At 38.5% G+C, this 23175-nt stretch overlaps 1 protein-coding gene across 2 annotated transcripts in view; it reads left to right on the top strand.

The window, feature by feature from the left end:
* Window positions 1-2114: 2114 nt before the first annotated feature.
* LOC109596340 (twitchin) overlaps window positions 2115-23175 on the top strand; it is a 40470-nt gene continuing 19409 nt past the window's right edge. The window contains exons 1-33 of one of the 2 annotated variants that reach the window (XM_049965830.1): window positions 2115-2266; window positions 2476-2834; window positions 2915-2936; window positions 3142-3304; window positions 4469-4610; window positions 6861-7084; window positions 7144-7722; window positions 7779-7958; window positions 8017-8277; window positions 8344-8418; window positions 8851-8946; window positions 9030-9083; window positions 9145-9195; window positions 9254-9421; window positions 9509-9547; window positions 9623-10156; window positions 10372-10407; window positions 10486-10620; window positions 10864-11037; window positions 11240-11446; window positions 11561-11605; window positions 13371-13521; window positions 13985-14221; window positions 14280-14416; window positions 17634-17759; window positions 17813-18863; window positions 18916-19263; window positions 19346-19513; window positions 19565-20761; window positions 21123-21731; window positions 21790-22092; window positions 22155-22436; window positions 22499-23107. In XM_049965830.1, the coding sequence (XP_049821787.1) occupies window positions 2522-2834; window positions 2915-2936; window positions 3142-3304; window positions 4469-4610; window positions 6861-7084; window positions 7144-7722; window positions 7779-7958; window positions 8017-8277; window positions 8344-8418; window positions 8851-8946; window positions 9030-9083; window positions 9145-9195; window positions 9254-9421; window positions 9509-9547; window positions 9623-10156; window positions 10372-10407; window positions 10486-10620; window positions 10864-11037; window positions 11240-11446; window positions 11561-11605; window positions 13371-13521; window positions 13985-14221; window positions 14280-14416; window positions 17634-17759; window positions 17813-18863; window positions 18916-19263; window positions 19346-19513; window positions 19565-20761; window positions 21123-21731; window positions 21790-22092; window positions 22155-22436; window positions 22499-23107 (8716 nt within the window). In that variant the 5' untranslated portion in view covers window positions 2115-2266; window positions 2476-2521. The remainder of the gene's footprint in view (window positions 2267-2475; window positions 2835-2914; window positions 2937-3141; window positions 3305-4468; window positions 4611-6860; window positions 7085-7143; window positions 7723-7778; window positions 7959-8016; window positions 8278-8343; window positions 8419-8850; window positions 8947-9029; window positions 9084-9144; window positions 9196-9253; window positions 9422-9508; window positions 9548-9622; window positions 10157-10371; window positions 10408-10485; window positions 10621-10863; window positions 11038-11239; window positions 11447-11560; window positions 11606-13370; window positions 13522-13984; window positions 14222-14279; window positions 14417-17633; window positions 17760-17812; window positions 18864-18915; window positions 19264-19345; window positions 19514-19564; window positions 20762-21122; window positions 21732-21789; window positions 22093-22154; window positions 22437-22498; window positions 23108-23175) is intronic. The other variant, XM_049965836.1, reaches the window with a different exon arrangement.

Here is a 23175-nt window from a genome sequence, read left to right as displayed (position 1 = left end):
TAGACACTATATTTAATGATTTTTCTTAAATTAGTACTATGGTGCTAAAATTTATCACCTGATGATATTTGTGATCAGACTCTATATTTAATATTTCATAAATTAGCACTATGGTGCTACAATTTACTACATACTAACCACCTGGTATATTTATATACACTTAAATCAATTAAAAAATAAAATTGTTCAAAAATAAAGAAAATCTTAGAAAGGTGTCAGGATGTATACTTTAATTTTTGGTTATTAACTGGTTTAGTACCATATGTTACAATATATCTCTTTATATTTGTAACATTTTAGTTGTTAGATTATTTATGAAAATATTTGTGATCAGACTATATATTTAATGATCTTTCTTAAATTAGCACTATGGTGCTACAATTTAACACATACGAACCAGCTGGTATATTTACATAATGTATGGTCACATAAAAATCAATATACATCTTTCATTAAATATTATAAATTAAAACATAAAACTATTAACAAATAATACCTATTTTAACTAATATTTTAATATTCTTTAAATATGTATAAATGTATAACCTCTATAGTTATCTAATTTAAAAGTTCATTAAAATAACACTTAATGTGGTATTTGACATCATTTCTTTTGATACTACTTATATCCATTCATTCGTGCTAGTGATGTTCACCAGGTGTCAGGATGTATTTTTAAATTTATAGTTATTAATTAGTTTAAAAAGTTACAATAATGATGTGATATATCTCTTCACATTTGTAAAGTTTAGATATTAGACTATTTACGAAATTATTTTGTGATAAGAGTCTATATTTAATGATCTTTCTCAAATTAGCACTATGGTGCTACAATTTATCACATACGAAGCAGCAGCTATATTTACCTAATTATTCGACACTTAAAAATTAGGATACATCTTAATAAATCAATGAAATAATAGTTGTTCAAAAATAAAGAAAAATAATTTTAATATTGTATATTGCCTTTACACTTATTTTTTCTTTCTGAATTAAAAGTTCATTATAATAACGCTTAACACTGTTCTAAGTTGGAGTATAATGTGTTAATAAATCTTTAGATTTATAATATTTTAAATGTTAGTGAAGTCATTTTTAATGATTTTTGTCAATTTAGCACCATAGTGCTATCTATAATTTACTACATACCAACTAGCTGGTAATTTTATATGATGATCCAACACTTAAAAATTTACCTTACAGCTTTCATTGAATAATATAAACTGATAAATAAATAGAAATTTAGTACCTAACCTAACCTAACCTGGAAGAAAATTTTCCAAAAAAAAAAAATCCAAAAATATTAGGGTGCAAAAATAAAAGAGCCGAAAAAAAGTTTGACGTGTGAGACGGGAATCGCGGTCCACGGTATAATGCAGCGTAAAAATCGTTTTGTGTGAGGCACCACGGGGTGGGGATTTGGGTACGTCATTGGCGTGATTGAGCAGGCGTCGCTCGTGGATAGGCGTTACTGACTAGCGTCGGCTAAAGCGTCTTTCGTACCGGGAGCTACGAGGCTGATCGTCGTAAAATCGACGCATCACACAGATAATATCAAGAGGCTTCTGGAAGAAACAGCCGAACGTCCGAGCGACCGCCGTCGTTTGAAGTCGACCCGCGCCGCCCTATATGGTTTGGCTTGATTCTCCGCCATGTATAAGATTACATACATCTCTTTTTCTACGCTCTAAAAATACTTGAGCCTTAGGCTATTTCGAGAGGATTGTATACACTTGTGGCATTATGCGGTTCCCGTCTCTTATCAATCGGAAAACAATAACAATTAGTTGAGTGGCACTCAATTTTGTTGCCGTGATATTTACCATTTATATCGATAACGATCGATACTGATGGGTCGGGATAAATTGCGTTGCAAGCCTTAGGCGTGCAGGTCTGGCTTTTGGGTGCAAGGGAATGTACTGGCATCAAAAATTGAGTATGTAGGGTTTGGAGGATTGCAAAGGTGGTTAATATTTATCGTATTGGAGGATCGGACATCAATTGTCCAAGATGTCGGCGACGATTTGAGTTCGGTATTTGGAGAGGGGAGCTCCATGGGCGGGGATAAACGTCATGTTCTGGTTTAGATTGAAGAACACATTAAGCACATTTAGTCAGTGCTTTGGAGGCCACAGAGCAACCTCTAGAATAGACGAACGACTCGACGCGTAGACGACGGGACGAAATCATAAAACGCGAACCGTACAGTGTGTGTTGTGAAGTGAAGTGAAAGCATTTTCAAAAAGCTTCACACCCCTTACAAGAAGTAAGTTCTAGAGTGAAGGCTTCCACTGTGTTTGTGTGATTCGCCAGGTGCAGTGCAAAACATTCTTGAGGATAACTCAATATTCAGTGAATTTAAATCATTCGTGTCTGTGGAGATTTTTGATTGGCGGTCACACACTAGCACAACAATTAAAAAAAAAAAAAAACAAAAAAATGTCCCACTTACTCAAATATTATTTGGAATTTTAGGGCCGGGTTAATGTCAGGATTATCGGGATAAAATAAACATAAAGGCATGGGAGTGGCGGAGGATTTCGCTCCCAGCTTCACTCAAAAGCCGCAACTCAGGCAAGAAGATGACGGTAACAAACTTATTTTCGAATGCCAGTTACTTTCTTCACCGAAACCGGACATAGAATGGTTTCGCAGCGACACACTTTTGTCCGAAGATGCAAGAACAGTGTTCAAAATCCAATCCATTGGCACTAACAAGTTCTTGGTTGTTCTTGAGTTAGATGATGTCGTCGAAACTGACGCTGGCCTGTATAAGGTCAAAGCGAAGAACAAAATGGGAGAAGTTGCTGCTTCCATCAATCTCAACTTCAGCCGTAAGTACCATTTCATTTGGCCACCAACAAATCTCTAAGTCCAAATCCGTGCAGTTATTTATGGGGATTATTTTTTTCAGCTATGGACGAACCGAAAGAAAAGTGAGTACTAAAAATACACCCTGATTCGTTATTGCACTTACTAATCACACAACCGTGATATTTTGCCAACATTTCTTTACACACAATTACTCATCTTTTTTGGAAGCGTACTACCTACGTCACGGGTCATGTTTCCATTACTAATCAACCCAAACCCAATCAAAACAATGCGGCAACTCATTTCTGATTTCTGATTGATTCCCAGACAAATCGACGGTCTCGCACCAACTTTCGCTAAGAAACCAGCGATTAGACAAGAAGAAGACGGCAAACGACTCCTCTTTGAATGTCGAATACAGGCAGATCCACGTCCTGTCGTCAATTGGTTCCACAATACCAAACCTGTCAAGGAGTCACCACGCCACAAGGTAATCAATCGTTCCACCATTTTGACGTGTGCGACTCTTGAGTTCCAATTGTTCCATGCATGTTAAAGAACATGGCACAAATTCTCTTAAGCTGATATATTATAATTCATGTATCTATTTTTGTAATTAGTTTAAGTGCTTTACTGTTGGCATCATCCGAGATCTATTTCTGAATCTGCCATATGTGACACCTGCTGTTTTGGAACTCTAGAAATCAAAAATCAAAATCCACTAAAATAATCACTGGGCAGTGGATTTGGTTTTGCCTTAACAAAAATCGCCGTTGTTTATTTGTTACGACCACGTGGCAGCGTAAACACCGCGACCAGTTCAAGAATTTTGAACCCCCCCACGTAAAGTGTAAACAAAGGAGCAATAAAATATAGGTCAATGAAATTTCAAACCGAATGGAAGAAGACCTGTTATACTCAATATTGTAATAGTTAGTTATATTTCTGAAATTTACGAAGGTCATGATGCAACGAATATCTTGGAACTTGTCCAAAAAGCCGACGACTACGAAATAGCTCATTGATTAATTAAAAAGTTTTATTAGCTGACTTGCCATACATTTTGAGGTTTTGCTGAAAACTTTTACTCTACAAAACTTTAAGGTTGACAAGACGACTAATTTACGAGGCCACCTTTCAATTTTGTAAAGTAGCAAGTTCTTCAACTCAATATTGCTCAGCTGGACCAGATATTCAGCTTCAACAACTACACCTTCATATTTTTCTGTATGAAACCTCAATAATCATCATCAGCTTTGCTTTGCATATTGCAGATTATTACTTAAACCATACAAATTGGAAAAATTCGCTGTCTCACAAAAAAAGTTTTAATTATGTAAAGAAAATCTAAAATTACGTGAATACTTTCGCAACCTATTTTAAGAATGACACAAATTCTCGCGCCTGTTTGAAAACCGTGAGACTTAAATGTTGTTCTAGTTTATAACGTGGAATACGTCCAACTGTTTTAAACTCTAAAAATAATACCAATTTCGTTATATTTCACTTTTACACAATTTTATTTAATAACGAATTAACTGAGAAGAATGAGCCAGCATTGAGTTGAAGTACCAAAAATGTTTGAGTGCTGCATGTTTAAAAAAAAAAAGGTTTTGCTTGACGCACTAACTAAGTAAACGAAATTGAATTTCAGTTGAGGATAGAAAAAGATGGCCACTCGTACTTTGCAACACTTGAAATAGAAAATGTCACGGTTGAGGATGCTGGCAAATATAAGGTGACTGCAAAGAACGAGTTGGGAGAGAGTAATGCAACCATCAGTCTTAACTTTGACAGTAAGTGGACCGTGGTATTTGATTTTTGTTGTGATTGTTGCTTTGTGTGTAAATGTGTTGTAATAGGTTGATTGTGAAGAGCTAACATCTAATGGCAGCCAGCAATAGCCGAGATGCTGATCACTTGTTTTAACACGTTTTTAACCTAGAGGAGAGGCTTGAGTTGGCGATGCTTAATAATGGCGTCATTGTAAGAGTTGAAGAGCAAGTGCAAGGAAGTGTTTTCAGCCCCTAAGTTGACACAGCAGGCAAGCATGTAATACAGATATAGTCTAAGATAGATAGACACTATAATAGACACAAACATGAACCGAACTACTACTATATACCTATGTACTTGTTACCTATGTAGATCATGACGTCAGTTAGTAATGATGATAATAATAATAATAATAAAGAGTCGCACTGCTACACTTAATGTCTAAAACACATCCAAATACTCCAGTTAGAGTATAGCATAATTGAGCCTCCCCCTGTAAAACTCCAATAAGCAACACCAGCAGCTGTTAGGGACAAGTAAGTCAGCACTCGTGCACACTACAATGGACTAACCGTCGCTTAATCTCAGCTCAGCTTTTAATTTGCAGTTTTTTAACATTTCCATTTCTAATCAGTGTACATTGAAATTCCGAAAACTTTTTGTGTGATTTAAAGCTTAGAATAGATACGATATAGAACCAGAGCAAAGCCAAGCAAACCAAAGCAAAGCAATCCAATCCAAAGCGTAGCATACTGTTGAGCTAAAGACCCCCCAAGCCGTTAAGCCGTTTGTCATCCGTAGCAGAGAGAGACAGAGAGAGAGAGAGAGAATCGAAACGAGTCTCGAGTTTGAGATTGAGTCCCTGGAAAGTAAGATCAGACAACGAGATCGGTTCGTCGATCAATTGATTGGTTGTTTTGGCCTAGGTGTGTTGTGCTGTGGCTGAAATAAATGTATTTCAGTTTTAGGCAGAACGGAACCGTGATTATCACGCCCGCCCCCTCACCATGAACACTTTTGTAACATTTAGTTTTGAAAGGCCATGTTCTTGCAAAATGTGACACTATTGTATTTCAGAGTTGTACTTGTTACTACACAACTGTTAACTGACTGATTAAGATAGATTTAGATACAAACAAATCACTTAAATAACAAACACTGTTAAGCGAGCCGTAATGATTAAAAGCTGAGCTTTATCTTTTTCGGTGAGCATTGTAAGTTGCGCGAGTGTTGCTGGCTGTCCTGTGTCATGATAGCCAGTTTAGGACAGTTTCTGCACTAGGCGATGAAGCACCCGTGCCCGAGGAAGGCATCAAACCAACATTTACTGAGCGCCCTGTTATCCGACAGACTGAAGATGGCGGCAAGATCATCTTCGAATGCCGTTGCGTGGGGGACCCGAAACCAGAGATCCAATGGTACGTATGCACACCCTCACAACCCCTTTTAGCCCTCACGCTCGAATTGATCTAGGTTCCATGGCAAAGAGGAGATCACGCTGAATAGCCGCTACACAATATCGATGGAAGTGGACCAGATACTCTACTACTTGGCTCGATTGGAGATATCCAATGTAAAAGCGAGTGATCGCGGAGAGTACCGTGCTATTGCTAGGAATAAGTACGGAGAAGGCATAGCAACGATCAACTTAAATTTCGAAAGTGCCGAACGACCCAAGTAAGACTTGGCTTTTGGTTACCCACTTAGACCACCATACCTAAGTAAAATATGTTTCACAGAATTCCGGAGGGGAAGGCACCCCGCTTCCCGAAGAAGCCAACGATCAGGCAAGAGGGCGACGTTCTTATTATGGAATGTCTGCTCGAAGCTAATCCGGACCCCGATATCACATGGTACCAGGGTGAAAAAAATATCGCAGACAGCACTCGTGTACGAATGCTTAGGAAGACTATGACCAAAGATACATATCTTCTGACTTTAGAAATAGCCAATCCTACCCGCAATGATGGCGGGAACTATAGATGTAACGCGTTTAATATTTATGGCGAAAGTAATGCAAATATAGCGCTTAACTTCCAAGGTATGCCGCGTCGAAAACCAAACCGTAGAATGTATCCAGTATCTGTATCTAATGTTTATGTCTGTGAAACGTCTCAATTCCGATACTCATTTCCAATTTGTTCCAGTGTCGCCCGAAACCAACTCTATCTCTTCGACCTGTGTCGTGTATTGTATTGTCATTTTTGCATGAGCATGGCCTTTCATCTAAAGCCTGTCTCTAGCATATCGGTAACTTATTCGTGTTACAGGTGGGGACAATGCTGCCGGTTTTGCGCCCTCTTTCATCGAGAAACCTAAAATTATCCCCAATGAAAGCGGGACCTTAATTACTATGAAATGCAAATGTAAAGCGAAACCCAAGCCAGACGTTACGTGGTTCCGTGGAACCACAGTTGTTAAAGAGTCATCTAAAATTAAAATTAATGTCGTTGATGTCGAAGAAGATATATACGAATTATTCCTCGAAATTAAGGTACCTACTCTTCTCTACCCCATTAATTCAACCCCCCAACAACGTTCTCATTATTTCAGGATCCCTCCGGACCCGACGGTGGTACCTACAGGTGCCATGTCAAAAACGAATTCGGCGAAAGTAACGCCAATCTTAATCTCAATATTGAAGCTGAACCGGAACCCGAAGGAGACGGACCAACTTTTGTCGAAAAGCCACGTATCACGTCCCATCAAGGAGGAAAGCTTGTCATTATGGAATGTAAAGTCCGCGCTAACCCCAAACCCACCATTATTTGGTACCGCGAAGGTAAACAAGTCACCGAATCCAGCAAAAACAAAATGACCTTCGAGAAAGTCGAGGAAGACGTTTACCTCATCAAACTCGAACTCAAAGACCCCGGAACCGAAGATTCCGGCCTGTACAAATGCAACATCAAAAACACCCTCGGGGAACTTAACGCCAATCTCACCCTCAATATCGAAATTATCCCCGTGATTAAGGAAAAGCCCAAAGTCATTAAAATCATTAAAAAGAAGACGGTCATTATCGAGTGCAAAGTGCTCAGCAAATTCGCCCCCGATTGCACCTGGTTCAAGGAAGCCGAGGCGGTCAAAGAGGACGCCCGTCACTCGGTGCACGTTGATCAAGTCAAAGATGTAAGACCCCCCAACACCCCGTTCTCGACCGCACCCTAACACTTTAAATATTACAGGGCGAATTCGCTATCAAACTTGAAATCAACGACGTTAGCAAAGTCGACAAAGGTATGTATAAGCTGGTTGCGAAGAACGAAAAGGGCGAGGCAACCTCCCAGCAAGTCGAAGTCACTGAGCTACCGCCAGATGAGAAGCCCAAGGGCGAGAAACCGAAACTCACCAAGTTAACCAACGTGGTACGTAATTTATAAATTTTCGTTCGTCCTTCATTTGACTTAACGCTTCGTTTTTCAGACCATTGTCGAAGGACAAACTGCTGATTTCATCTCCTCGTTGAGAATGGAAGACAAAACAGTCGTCATCACTTGGTACAAGGGCAGTACCGTCATCAAGGATTCCAGCGAGTTCAAAATTACCTTCGACGGAACCACCACACATTTACGCATCATCAAGACCAAGACCACACACTCTTCGACCTACAGGGTCGTTGCCAAGAATGAATTTGGCGAAGACGAGACATCTGCAGTGTTGACCGTCAAGCAAGAAGATGAAGAGGTAAGCACAAAGTTTTTATTGCATATAATTTACATGTGATATTCAATGGTTCAATTTATTGAAAAGGATAAAGAGGAGACTGAGGAAGAATCTGAAGCTGAGAGTGTAGAAAGTAGCAGTGAAGAAAGTATTTCTATTCAGGTACACTAACACAACCACACTTTTACCGATATCTTCGTAATGGGTTTTCAAGTTTTTACACTAACACCGACTCAATACCAAATTTTGTACTTCAGAATGGTTTTCACTTTTACACTAATATGGTCACGATAAATTTCTTTTTCTTCGCAACATAATAAACTGGATTTCAGGACTATTTTCAAAATTACACTAACATTTACGGCTATTTTCTTCTTTACTTTACAAAATTCTGTACTTCAGGATTATCACTTTTATATTAACATCTTTTTCGTCACATTAATGGAAATTTGCTATTTTTCTACATTAACACAAACACACTTTATTACTAAAGGTCTTCGACTGCTTCTTTTGCATCAACGGCTGCAAACTGATTTATCTATTACTCTTAGAAGTTAGTGTATTGATAAAATGTTAATAATATTTCCATTTTAGGAGGAAAAGAAAGAAGAGAAGAAGGAAGAAAAGAAGGTGGAGAAGAAGAAGGAAGAAGAAAAAATCGAAATCAAGGCTAAGATCGAAGAGAAAAAGGTAACCACAATATATTTGTTTATATAATTTTCATCATTTTCTTGTATAACGTTTTGTATATTAATTATTGTATAAAAATGTAGAAGGAAGAAGAGAAGAAAGTCAATGATGTTGGAAAGAAGGTCGAAAAGAAAGAGGTTAGTAATTGTATTCGTCAGTGTATGTCTCTTATTTATGTCGTTAATATGTTTTGTGTAGGAGACTAAAGTTGCTGAAAAGAAAGCTGAGAGACGTACTTCCGTGTCAAAGGTAAGCACTTTTATGAATAAGGTTCTTCATAAAGTTTAATCAACACCTTTTGAAATAGACTGAAACAAAGACAGAGTCACGCAGAAGTTCTGTGGTTAAAACTGAAGAAAAGATTGTACAAGATGGTGAAACTAAGACTGCCAGTCGTAGATCTTCTGTTTCTAAAGAAGAAGAATCTAAATCTGAGTCTAGGCGCTCTTCTGTAACTGAAGACAAGAAAAAGAAGGTACTATTTGGCTTCTTGAAAACTTGCTATCAATGCGCTCTCTATAATTTTCAACGGAACACAAAAATATTTTAATGTTTGTCGTAGGTCGTCACTACCAAGAAATTGGAATCAACTCCTGAGGTGGTAAGTATACATTTCGTACAAATAATTGTCCCATTATATGTTTGTGGCTAATTATCATTTGTATCTAAACACTAGAAAACACCAACAACTCCTACAAATAACATTGAGGAAGCATTTGAGTCCAAAAAACCATCTGGCCTTGCTCCTAAAGAACCCGCGAAAAAGGTCGAGAGCAAGGTAACAGAGAAAACAGAAACAAAAACATCACTTAAGACACCTGCCAAACCAGAACCAAAAGCACCCGAAAGCAAACCAACAACAAAGACATTGGGTTCGACACCTGCATCCAAAGAGCCCTCACCAGCTCCCGCATCCAAACTCACAAGCAAACCGGTGTCAAAAGAACCCTCACCAGCAACCACACCCAAAACACTTTCGAAACCGGCATCCAAAGAATCCTCACCCACGCCCGCATCTAAACCTGTTTCTAAAGAACCTTTATCAAAGGTACCAGAAAGCACACTTAAAAAAGAGGAACCCAAACCAGCCGAGACTAAGACACTCGGGGTAGAACAACCCAAAAAGCTGGAAACTCCCAAACCAGGTCTTAAAACTCCAGAACTCATTGTACCTGAGGAAAAGAAATTCACTTCACCTCAATTGAAAAAGGTAACTTACCAATATGGAAAGACATCACATATTCTAACTTAGTAATTAACCTCATTCCTCAATTCCTTAATCCATGTTGTCATTTTAAGAATTTGTGGTTAACTTTGTCCAGAATTAGTGTTAGTACTGAGATAAGATGTTAGATTTCACTCAATTTTGTGCCTTGTCTAATCACTTGTCTTTTTCATGTATTCCTTCGTTGTGGATTCAATTAGGTTGAACTGAAGTCCAACGAGAAAGTGGAACTTAAGGTAAGAATATTTTTTAATTAATCTTATTTTATACATCTGTAAGTTAGGCTATTATAAACGTATGCTATGTAATAATAGGAAGAAGCAAAAGTTAAGAAACGTATCCCTCCAAAACAAGAAGTTAAATCCGAAAATATTTTCAATATTCAATTGAAACCGGTTACAAAAGAGGCGAAACAAGCTGAACAAGCTAAGCTTGAGGTTGAGTTGAAGGTAACACCCCAGAGAGAGCAACTATCTTTCTTCTTTCTACTTCTTCATCTATATTTCTTTCTTTCCTTCTTTCTTTCTCTTACTATTTGCACTTGTACTTGTTTCTCTTGTGAATAATCTACTTCTATAATCTATATATATTTTTCACTAACTCTACTTGTTTCCTTTCTTTACTATGTTTCTGGCCAACTGAAACTTGCTTTAGCTTTTACTGTGATATTTAGCAAATGATTTTTTTATTAGAAAACTGAGGTAGACAAAGAGAAAAAGGGAGTGACAAAGGCCGGCAAGAAGGCCGAGAAGGCCGATTACAATGAATGGGAGAACATTCCCGACTACGAAAGGCCGGTGCTCGAGAAATACGAACCAAACGCTCCGCCAGAATATGGTGGAAGAGAAAAGACGAAGTTGAGCAAGGTAATGAGCGCCACAAATACCTGCTTTAATTGCACCAATGCATATTCTTGGCAATCTATAAGATATATCTATCGATCTAATAAATGGGTATTTATACCTATATAAAACATTCTTTGCTTAAAATCTGGCTAGCGTTCAGTGCATATTCAGCTTGCGTTCGTGTGTAACAGTACTTAGTGCAACGGATGAAATGTTACTTTAGGACTATCCGAAAGTCGAAGCGCCAGAGAAACCCGCACTGCCGCAAATCAAAACGCCCGAGGCACCCAAGTTGGTGATCGAAAAGGAAAAGACCCCCGAACCGAGGAAGAAGTCCTTGGAACCGGGCTCCGGTCCAACGAGCCGTCGCGGCTCCTTGATCCCTCCGGAGGCTATGGGACGTAGGGCCAGCATTATCATAACTGATGAGGTATGTGGAATGTCGGTTAAGATAATTGTTATTCATTTGTTTAGCTTGTCCCGGTTGGAACTTGGTGTCAGTCCAATTTGTTTATTATTTGTTCACGTCACCTAACTTTTATAGGATCATAGGAAACTGCGCCCCGGGGAAGTTTTGGACGATAAAAAGGTAACCTGTCCTGTAATCATCATTCTACGCCTGGCATCGTCTAAATTATTATTCACATTTCAGCTGGAAAATAATATCATAATATAATTTGCTTTTGTTGTATTGATTTTTTTGTAGAACCCACCACCTCCAACTTTTTTACATGTTTTAAAGTACCAGTTTTGTTTTTTGCTTTGGTGGTGGGTTCTATAACAAAATAAATAAGTGCAGCTTATTTATTTACTCAACAAACTTGTCCAATGTCCGAATCTGCATGAATTGAGGATTTGACAGCACCAGCTAGATGCAGCCATCACAATGTCTATGTACGCTGAGGTCCGAGTAATATTACACTATGTTAAATCTGTATTTTTCCAATTTGCAATGAGGACATCCCCATCTAAGTCACAGCTAAGAGTTGATATTGTCCCCGTTGCCAATTGGCTGAATATTGACAAACTGAATGACGAGATAGTTGAAAATCAGTACCTTAAACTGAATATTATGCCTACAGGGAGGAAAATTACGTCCGGGAGAGGTGCTAGATCCAAAGGTGAGATTTGTGTTCAAGAACACAAAACTGACCTTGGTATAAATTCGTACCAAATTTAACAGAATGTTTTTTTGGTTGACTTTAATTTTGCTTTTGTTTTTATTTTGTATATTATTTCCTTTTTTTATTTAAAGCTAAAGGGTAAACGTCCTGGGGAATTGGATTCTTCCGATAAACAGGTTAGCGCGGGTAGATAGATTAGAAAACAAAAAATAGAAAATTTATTTTATCTCTATGTCTGTGTCTAACGTTTTTAGATCCATCGGAATAGAATAGAGTCAATAAAAACTTGTGACTGATCTTTCGTGTCGGTTTCCTCATCAACGTGTTAATAATTTTTATGTATAGTGTAGAAGAGTATCTAATATAATGTGATAATTCCCCCTTTACAATTTATGTTAAAACCTTTTTAGCTGAATGTTATTTCCGAAGATGAACTGTAATATCAGAGTACTGCACTGCTGTGATGAATTTGTGATTTCAGTACTATTACGTCTGTTACAAAATTCAATTGAGAGAAATTAGATCAACTATTTCAACTTTAAAACATTCCAAAAGTCCGTTTTTATTTTGGTTACCCAAAATTTAATCTGTGGATTACCAGAAATACCCGCAATCTTGATTCAAAGGAAGAAAATATAATTTATCACAGCAATGTCATTGAAGCTGTTGACAACCCGTTCAAAGATAAAATTCATGATAAATGCATACAAAATTCAATTAAATTTGATTTGGAACGCATTCAAAAAACAATTTCAAAAGCGGTACCAATTAAAGTTTGAAATTATCCTGATATTACTATCTCTCAAGTGGCAAATGTATTTTGCATAGTTTTATTAGTTTAGTGTTGCTATGTAATGTGTTAATAATACAATACAATACAAGAGAAGGTTGCATAGAAGCAACAATTATTGTATACTGTTTAGTGTAATTACTCGCTAGAATAGAATTAACGCTGAAAGCTACGAAGCTCTAAATAACAGCTCTGCGTTTTTTGCTATGTTCTAAACATCATGTTCAACATTACTCACTGACCAACACTAACCTACAAGCATCTAAGTCAAAATTTGGTCTATCAACTCATTCAATCCATTAATGTTATGCTGGTACTACCCACTACGAGTAGTTCCGTACCCCATAGACCAAGTTATGAATTGAAACAACAAATACTGAAACCAAAGCACACATCTTTGTAAAATAATAGTATGAATGCTAACTAAATAAATTATATAGCGTCGCCGTCCAAGTTCAGACGTCAGAAGGCCAAGTCTGGCAGAAATGGAAGACCTCATCAACAAACCGTCGACTCCACTCAAACCATCCGGTCCCGATGGCTCACCGCCACAAATCACCGACGTCCAAGAAAGCTATTCAGCCACTGAAGGTGGGTTCTTCGATCCTGGACCCGATTACGAAATAACCCATTTCTCAATTGCATACTTTCATAGTTTTGCCAACAATGACTCACATGATTCACGTGCGGTCGAGATAATTAAACATGCGTGTTTTTGTTAATGCTCGGCTTTTCTAAAATTGGATTAAGACTTGCTCCAATACTGTATACTATTTGTTGCAGTTATTTTTGGATGTGACCTTGTATTATTTTAATGGGCACCTGAGCACATCAAGACTTAAGATTTATTTACATTGAGGCAATACCTTATTGTCTTCTTAATACTAAATATAAATGGAAGTTCACAACTCCCTTTATTTCAATGATCACCTCATAATAAACTTCTAATTTTTACTCTTGTAAATGATGGTACTAACTCTTTCTTTATGAGGCATCTACTACCATTAAGTGGGAGTAATTGACTTTGCCTAATCTCCAATGTGTTGTTTTAAAGATAAAACTGGCTACATCACTGTGGGGGTTGAGGGTAACCCAGCCCCGAAGTTCAAGTTCTACAAGGGCATGACCGAGATCATAGAAGGTGGTCGTTTCAAGTTCATCACCGATGGCGACACCAACTACATCACCCTTTGCATCCGCAAGTGTAAGCCCAACGATGAAGGCCAATACAGAATCGTGGTGTCCAACATCCACGGTGAAGACTCAGCTGAGGTGACTCTGTATGTTGCTGGTGAGTTTATTCACCTCAATAAATTTACACGATGCTCATGTAATGTTTGTGTGCAAAGGCTCCGGAGGTGTGGACTTCAGATCCATGTTGATGAAGAGGAAGTACGCCGCCTGGGACAAGAACAAGGAAGATCCAGACTGGGGTGAATTGAAGGAGGTCGAGAAGCCGATGGCTCAACTCAAGAAAGTTGAAAAGGTCAGATTTGTTCCGTTTGTTTGCTATTGTCACACTCGTATTATTACCTGATAGACATACTGGAAAAAAATGTGTCCATTAACGAAAATACCCCTTTTAGTTGTTGTATTGGAAGATTTCAGAATTGCGAAGCTGTATTGGTATATGTTTTTTTTTTTAAACTCCTCAATGAAAGGCTTGGCAATATTTTTTAAACTGTGGTCATGTGTTTATTTTTTGTAAATTATAGCCATCAGATTTCACCTGCATGACAGGGTGGTATGAAGAAGACGGAGAAATTGTTGTTATTATTGATGGACAAGTTGTTTCAAAAATTCCGGCTGAGAAACGAGGAAACGTTAATTGGAGTTGGTTAAAGGTTGGACCACACGTTTCTATACCCTCACCCTCCCCGATCCTCACCATTATTTTCCCCCAGAAAAGACTACACGAATTCAAACTTTGTGTTTGACTTTTTATATCGCCTGTGGTACGGAAGATATGCATTTTAGTAGATCTATTTGGTTATTTTTGAGATCTACCCCGTCCTTTTGGTACAATTGTCAATTTGGGCAAGCAGTTGTGCTTCTTACAAGGCCTTCTAAAGGAGATAAACTTGACGATATGACTTTAGCTATTTTTTAGTTACTTGGAATGCCTTGTACATCCACTACCCGATTTTCTAAAGAAAAGAAAAAACCTTGAAATTTATTATAAAGATACGTCTCCATGGATTTTTTCAGTGTTTTGGCCAGCCGAGGAGCAACTTGTGTCGTCCTGTGTCGTTGTTTTTTTTTGTACTGTGTAAATGAGACTGCTTTATGCTTGGGTATTGAACTTAAGGCATCAATAAAGTATACCACACATTCAATACTGCTTGTTATGTCACATTTTGACAATGCTTATACTAAATTCTTTAATTCCCACACTCTGGAACAAAATTTAAGTGACTCAGGCTGGACGTAGTGTCGTACGGCTTGAGGTACTCATTTAAATGTTGGTCAATAGTGTATTTTAACCCGAGGTCTGGTATTAGATACCGTGGACGTCTAAATTTAACGCCGTTCAGATTATTTATAGTCGTAAACTTGGACATTATTTAAAAATACGGGAGCTTCGACGATGAAAAAAATTACATAATAGCTTTATTTTCGTAGACTATTTACAATTTCACTCAAAAAAAAAAAAAAAACTATAACGTTACATTTATTTTTGGAGCAGTAAATCACTCCAACTCATTACTCAGATCTTTTTAAAACGTGATTCAACGTACGTGTAGGAGAGTTGACCGCATAAAAAAAAAATATTTTTAGAACTCCAACACCACAAACAGGTTCAAGAAATACTTGTTGGAGTCTTACACATAGAAAAGTGTTTCTTGTACCTGACCACACATAGCCAAACTGAATAATATAATATTAACTTTCTGCAGCCCCCCGAAATGAAATTTCTGAGTAAATCCGTGAGATTTTCATTGGCCAACATAGTTCCGGATTGGCCTATGCTCAAGAAAAGAGAGGTTTTTTCTTTGGCATGTTATTATATGTATTTTTTACGACAAATCTAGGTGTGATTTACTTTTTTTTACATTTTTATATCTAATACTTTATGTGGCTTTCGCTTGTTTTGGGGACGCATCTCTATATGTATGTAGAATTAGATCTCTCACACTTCTTTACTCCCATTAACTGACCTTTAATTTTAAAGTAGTATTAATGTTCTAGTTTCACGGTAGTGTAGTTACTAAATTTCATCTTCTTTCTTAATCTTGCACCTCGTTCTCTTCTCTCTAAGATGTACGTCATGTATTGATGTGATAGCTGAAGCTTGGCTTCCTCCTTGTCAAGATTTTGAAGTTGCTCAAGTAATTCATTATATGTGACGTACAATCAAGTGATGTTTTATTGATAAAGTAAAAGTAGTGCTTCGTATTTATCTCTATGTTGTTCTAACCATTTTAATATACAAAAACATTCTTTGACATCTCGATGTTTGTTACTACTAATAAAGGTGTATGTCTATTATTTACTTTACCAATAAATATTCACGCGAAACTTTGCTGTACATATAATTACGAGCTTGGTGCCTTAGACTGTACTGCTTCTAGGATGTATTCCTAATACAAAGGCGACCGTCACTCGTAGAACTTATTGATGATTGGCCTACTCTATTAAATGCTCCAAAAACTAAGGTTGGCACCATCAATTTTTAAGATTTTTTAATTTGTTTAATTTTCGACGAGTTCAATTTTTTTGACGCATAACAAGCATTAATGAATATTTATTTTTTTATTTTGGTTAAACTAGCAGAAAAAACTAATTGATATTCGTATTACTTATACCTGAAGTGGACTCAAAAGCTCAAAAATTATAAGCAAAATGGATAAAAATAGTTATAATTAAGGTATTTAATTATACTTGGCACTGATTACTAAGTTGGCAATTTTACATTTGAATAAATCAGCACTGAACTGTATAATAATGTCACTAACTTTGTCATTTATTTAAGAAAATAAAAAAGGAGTTCATTTCCGTATACCCAAAACAAATTAAATATATTCATCAGGTTTTTTTCAGCCAGTTTATAATTGTTAAGACATTAATACACCTTACTAGAACTGCTTATTTTATTAAAAAAAAAATGTTACAGCTAAAATCCCAAACAAATCTCTGAAAGGAATTCAAAAGTTTCATTTTAACTGTAGCATGCCTATTTTTATTTCAGTATGTATGTGATCGATTAAATGGTTATTGATCCAATTAGGTTTAGGTTAGGCCTGAGCTTTAGTTTTTTCTTTATAGAATCCTGCATCCTCAAGGCGGCCTTCTTTGGCTGAATTAATACCAGATTGGCCCGTTTTACATCACTTTGAGAGGAAGGAGGTTGGATGGACAAAACTTCATGTTTTTGTCTTGTTTGCACGTTACCCCAACAATGTTACCCTCCTTGACTAGAATCCTTTAGAATTAACATTACCTCTCGCTGACTCTTCCATTATAGATGTTGTCTGCATCATGGGAATATATTTTTCTATATGTACATATTGATGTTTATTTTGAATTTTTATATTTTTATACTCACATTTTTTATACATATTTTTTGATGTTTTTACAGTTTTTTTATATATTTTTGAAAGCAGCGGCTACTTGTAATATATTTTTACATTTTTTAAAATATCTATGTGTTATATGATATTACTTAAGTGTGTCAAATTTTAACGAATGATTTATCTTTGTAGAAACAAGAAACGTTCTTGAAACCCCTTGTCGACCAGTTTGCGAAGGAAGGAAAAGACAAGAAAGTAGTATTCGATGCTGGATTTTCCAAGCCCAACTGCAAGCCCAAATGGCTGTTCCGCAAAGACGTAAGTAACCCCCCCTTCGCACCCTAACGCCCTAACCAAGTTGATTGCTGCAGGAACTCTTCCAAGGAGCCAAATACAAATTCAAAAACGAGAACGACAGTTACCAACTCATCATCATGAACCCCAAGGTGGAGGACACAGGCAAATACACGATTGAAATTGGCGGTGTCCACTGTACGGCCTTCCTCACAGTAGATGAACCAGACCCGTCCTACACCTTCACCAAACCACTGAAGAAGAAGTACGACGGCTACACCAAACACGAACTCCAGATGGAGTGTACGGTCAGCAGCAGCTTGGCCATCGTCTCTTGGTTCAAGGGCGAGACAAAGATCGTCGAAACGGACAACTACCAAATCTCCAAGGACATCAACGGCGTCTGCCGCCTCACCATCAAGAGCGCCGACTTCGACGACGCAGGCGACTACATGTGCAAACTGGAGAAACAACCCGACAAAACGGTCACCAAAGTAACCATCGTCGAATTCCCCTACAAGTTCGTCAAGGTGCTGAAACACCAGCAGCACGTAGAAAAAGAGAACATCACGTTCGTTTGCGAACTGAACGACGCCGGTGGTGACGTGAAATGGTTCAAGGGCGACCAAGAGATCAAGGCCGACAAGAGGCTGGTCATAAGCAAAGACGGAAGGAAACGTAAACTGGTGATCAAAGATGCCAAAGTTACGGACGCCGGAATGTACAGGTGCGAGACCAACGCCGACAAGACCGAGGCCGAATTGGTGGTGAACTACTTGAACAGATTCAACAAGAAACTGAAAGACACCACGGCAGTGGAACGCGAAAAGCTCGTGCTGGACATCGAGCTCCAGGATCAAACCGCACCTGCCGAGTGGTTCTTTAATGGAGAGAAAATTGAGCCTTCCGACAGGATTGAGATCAAGAACTTGGGTGGTGGCAAACATCAACTCATCTTCAACAAGCTGGACATGGCCGATGATGGTGAAATTAAGTGCGTGTCTGGAAAGCTTGAATCTGCTTGTAAAATTTCTGTTAAGAAGGGTGAAAGTGTTCCCAAAATTGACTTCCCTGATTCATTTGCTGCTCCAATCAGCAAACCAATTTCTCTTATTGTACCATACAAAAGTAAGTTTGGCAATTGTAAATTACACAAACAGTTAATATGTTTTCTTTATAGTCGATGGTACTAGACAAACTCCATTGGAAGCTAAGCTTATCAAAGACGGTAAAGTATTACCTATCAAGGACGTAGATGTGGTAATTCAGGATGATAAGGTGGTATTCAAAATCAAGAAGCCATCTAGAGAACAATCAGGACCTTATCAAATTAAATTGTCCAACGGACAAGGTGAGGATGTTAAAGACTGTAACATCACAATGCAAGATGTGCCAACCCCACCACAAGACGTCGATGTCACTGAAGTCTTCCAAACCAACTGCAAGGTATCTTGGAAGCCACCAAAAGATGATGGTGGTTCTCCAATTATGCACTACGTCGTAGAAAGACAAGATCTCAGTCTTAAAGGTAAAGTATTAAAAAATAATGAAGTAATTATACCTTTAATTCCTATGTTTACTGAAAATACTTACCATTCCATTTTATCTAGCCGGCTGGGACAACGTTGGCCAAGTAAGTGCTGGAGAGCCAACTGTTTTCAAAGTTGACGGTCTCACACCTAAAAAAGAATACAAATTTAGAATTAGAGCAGTTAACAAACTTGGTACTAGCGAAGCTGCACTGTTTGGTAAACCAGTGTTGGCTAAAGATCCTTGGGGTACGTATATAATCTATTAAACCAACAACAGTTACATGTTCTTTGTTATAGATGAACCAAGCAAACCCAAGGACGTACAGGTTGTGGACTGGGACAAAGATCACGCCGACCTCACCTGGCAACCTCCAGATAGTGATGGTGGTGCTCCAATCACTGGTTACGTGATTGAGTACAAAGAAAAGTTTGCTAAAGACTGGGTTAAAGGTATTGAGGTACCCGCCGACCAACTTAAGGGAACCTGCCCGAAACTAAAGGAAAACTCCACCTACGAATTCAGGGTTCGTGCTATCAACAAAGCCGGACCTGGTGAACCCAGCGATGCCACCAAACCAATTATTGCCAAGTGCAGATTCGTAAAGCCTTTCATTATTGGTAATGACTTAGTAAGTATTATCATCAAGAAAGGACAAGTTGTCAAATACGACATCAAATACGGCGGTGAACCAGAACCAGAAGTGCAATGGTTCTTGGACAAGAAAGAAATTAAACCCGACCTGGAAGAAAGAGTCACCATTGACAGATATGAAAGAAACACCATCATTACGGTGCGTAGATGTACCAGAGCCGACAGTGGCAAATACAGATTGGTCCTGACCAACAGCTCAGGTACCTGCGAAGGTATTGGTGATGTAATTGTCTTAGACAAACCTACACCACCAACCGCCATGAAGGTCGAAGAAATTCGCGCCGACCACGTCACCATTAAGTGGCAGAAACCGGAAGACTTGGGCGGTACCGACCTTACCGGATACGTCCTCGAAAAAATGGACATGGACACTGGTAGATGGATTCCAGCTGGCGAAGTCGGACCAGAAGACAACAACTTCACCTTCAAGAACTTGACACCAAAGAAAAAGTACAAGTTCAGAGTACGTGCCAAGAACAAGGAGGGAGAGTCCGATCCTCTTGAAACAACCGACGCTATCGTCGCCAAGAATCCCTACGATGAACCCGGTGCGCCCAGCAAACCGATTATCGATGACTGGGACAACAAGAGTGCCTTGCTTAAATGGGAGAAGCCCGAGAATGATGGCGGTCGTCCCATTACTCATTACACCATTGAAATGAAGGACAAATTCTCACCTGATTGGGTCGAAGTAGCTAAAACTGACGGTCCCGAACCCACAGGAAAAGTTGAAGGTCTTAAAGAAAACATGGTTTATCAGTTCCGCGTACGCGCTCATAATAAAGCAGGACCTGGTGTTCCATCAGAAGCTACCGATAACCATCTCTGCAAACATAGGAACTGTAAGAATTTTTTGTTTGATCTGTATGAAATTAATTCATTTTTGATTGAGATTAGAATAGTTTATTACTAATATAATTTTTCTGTATTTTTTACAAACAGTCAGGAAACTTTGCTGATTGTATTTCTGCTACATCTCATGCAATATTATTATGAGATGTACTGAAGTAACGAGGCTTAGATTTTTGACTTTGTTTGTTCACAGGTGTCATCTTTTACATGTATGTGACGTTTTTATATATGTCTCATTGTATATATTTTGGAATTGTGACGTTTCTACCTTGTTATACAGATATTGTATATATCTCTTACATCCAAAACCACAATATCCATCATAACTAACTTGTACTTATTCCATTTTAGTGAAACCACGTATTGACAGGGAAACATTTAAATCTGTCACAATTAAAGCTGGTCGTACACACAAATGGTCTGTGGACATCAGCGGTGAACCTCCACCGACCATTAAATGGGTATGGAGGGACAACATTCCTTTGACAAACACTGAACGTATCAACATAGAAAACGTTGACTACCACACTACATTCATAATCACAAATTGTGAGCGTAAAGACACTGGTAAATACACCCTCATTGCTGAGAACGTCAACGGTAAAGACACTGAAACTGTCGAGCTCACCGTTCTCAGCAAACCAGGTTCACCAAAGGGACCTCTGGAAGTAACCGATGTAACATCAACCAAAGCGAAGGTTCACTTCAAGAAACCAGACGACGACGGTGGTAGTCCAATCAAAGAATATGAAATCGAAAAAATGGACACTGCCACTGGCAAATGGGTACGTGTTGGACGTGTACCTGGAGACAAAATTGGTCCAGATGGAAAGGGAGAATTCGAAGTAACCGGATTAGTCCCTGGTTCAGAATACAAATTCCGTGTAACAGCTGTAAACAACGAAGGAGATTCTGAGCCACTTGTTTCTGAGAAACCGACTCTGGCTAAGGATCCATTCGGTAAATCAATCAATTTAATCAAAATACCAAACAGATTTATGCAACGTGTGTATTTTAGATGCTGCTGGCAAGCCCGGCACACCAGAGATTACCGACTACGACAACAAAGGTGTCAACCTTAAATGGACTCCACCCAAGAGTGATGGTGGAGCACCGATTGAAAAATACATTATCGAAAAGAAAGACAAATTTAAGCCCGATTGGGAGAAAGCTACTGAAGTACCTGGAGATCAATTGGAAGCTCGCGTCGAGGACCTTAAAGAACGTGGAGAGTATCAATTCCGCGTCATTGCCGTCAACAAAGCTGGTCCTGGCGAGCCTTCAGATGCATCTCAAATGCAAATCATCAAACATAGAGCTCGTAAGTGTTCGCATCACTTTGTACACAGTTACGAAATTAATTCCTCTTTAATTTTTCCTTAGTTAAGCCTAGGATTGACAGAACCAACCTTAAACCAATTACTGTACGTGCTGGAAAGCAAATCAAATACGATGTGGACGTTAGAGGTGAACCACCACCGACCATCACCTGGTTCCACGTCGACACTGAAGTTAAATCTGAAGGCAACATTGAAATCATCAACGTAGATTACAACACCAAGATCACCATTTCCAACTCTGTTCGTAAGAACACTGGTGTTTACAGAATTAAAGCTGTAAACGAACACGGTTCAGATGAGGCAGAAGTAGAAGTCACTGTACTCTGTAAGTTAATTGAGATTTTTAATACAACTCTATATATGAACTGTGTTTATTATATTTTTCAGCATCTCCTGGTAAGCCTAAAGGTCCTCTCAAGGCCACAGACGTCACCAAGAGCGGATGCAAACTCAAGTGGCAGAAACCAGACGACGATGGTGGCAAACCAATTACTGGTTACGTAGTAGAAAAGTTAGACAAACAAACTGGTCGCTGGGTACCAGTTGGCAGAACCAGCGGCAATGATACTGAAATGGACGTGAAAGGCTTACAAGAAGGTCACGAGTACGACTTCAGAGTTAAAGCCGTTAACGATGAAGGTGAATCGGAACCTTTGGAAACTGACGGTTCCATCCTTGCCAAAAACCCATACGACATTCCTGGCAAACCTGGAACACCAGAAATTGTCGACTGGGACTCCGATCGCGTCGACCTTAAATGGACCGCACCAAAGAGCACCGGAGGCGCACCAATTACCGGATACGTCATTGAAAAGAAAGAGAAGTTCTCAACCACTTGGGATGAAATTCTTACTACCGACAGTCCTGACTGTGATGCTCGCGTTCCTGGACTTAAAGAAGGTAACACTTACCAATTCCGTGTTCGAGCCATCAACAAGGCTGGACCTGGAGAACCATCCGAACCAACTGGACAACATGTTGCCAAACCAAGACACAGTAAGTTAAATAATTATAATAGCATGACTCTGTCCAAGTTAATGATGTCCATTTTATGTGTTTCGTCC

Source organism: Aethina tumida, chromosome 1, assembly GCF_024364675.1.
Source record: "Aethina tumida isolate Nest 87 chromosome 1, icAetTumi1.1, whole genome shotgun sequence".
Taxonomy (NCBI): Eukaryota; Metazoa; Arthropoda; class Insecta; order Coleoptera; family Nitidulidae; genus Aethina; species Aethina tumida.
Note: the sequence above shows the minus strand (reverse complement) of the source record. Positions and strands in the feature narration are given on the sequence as shown.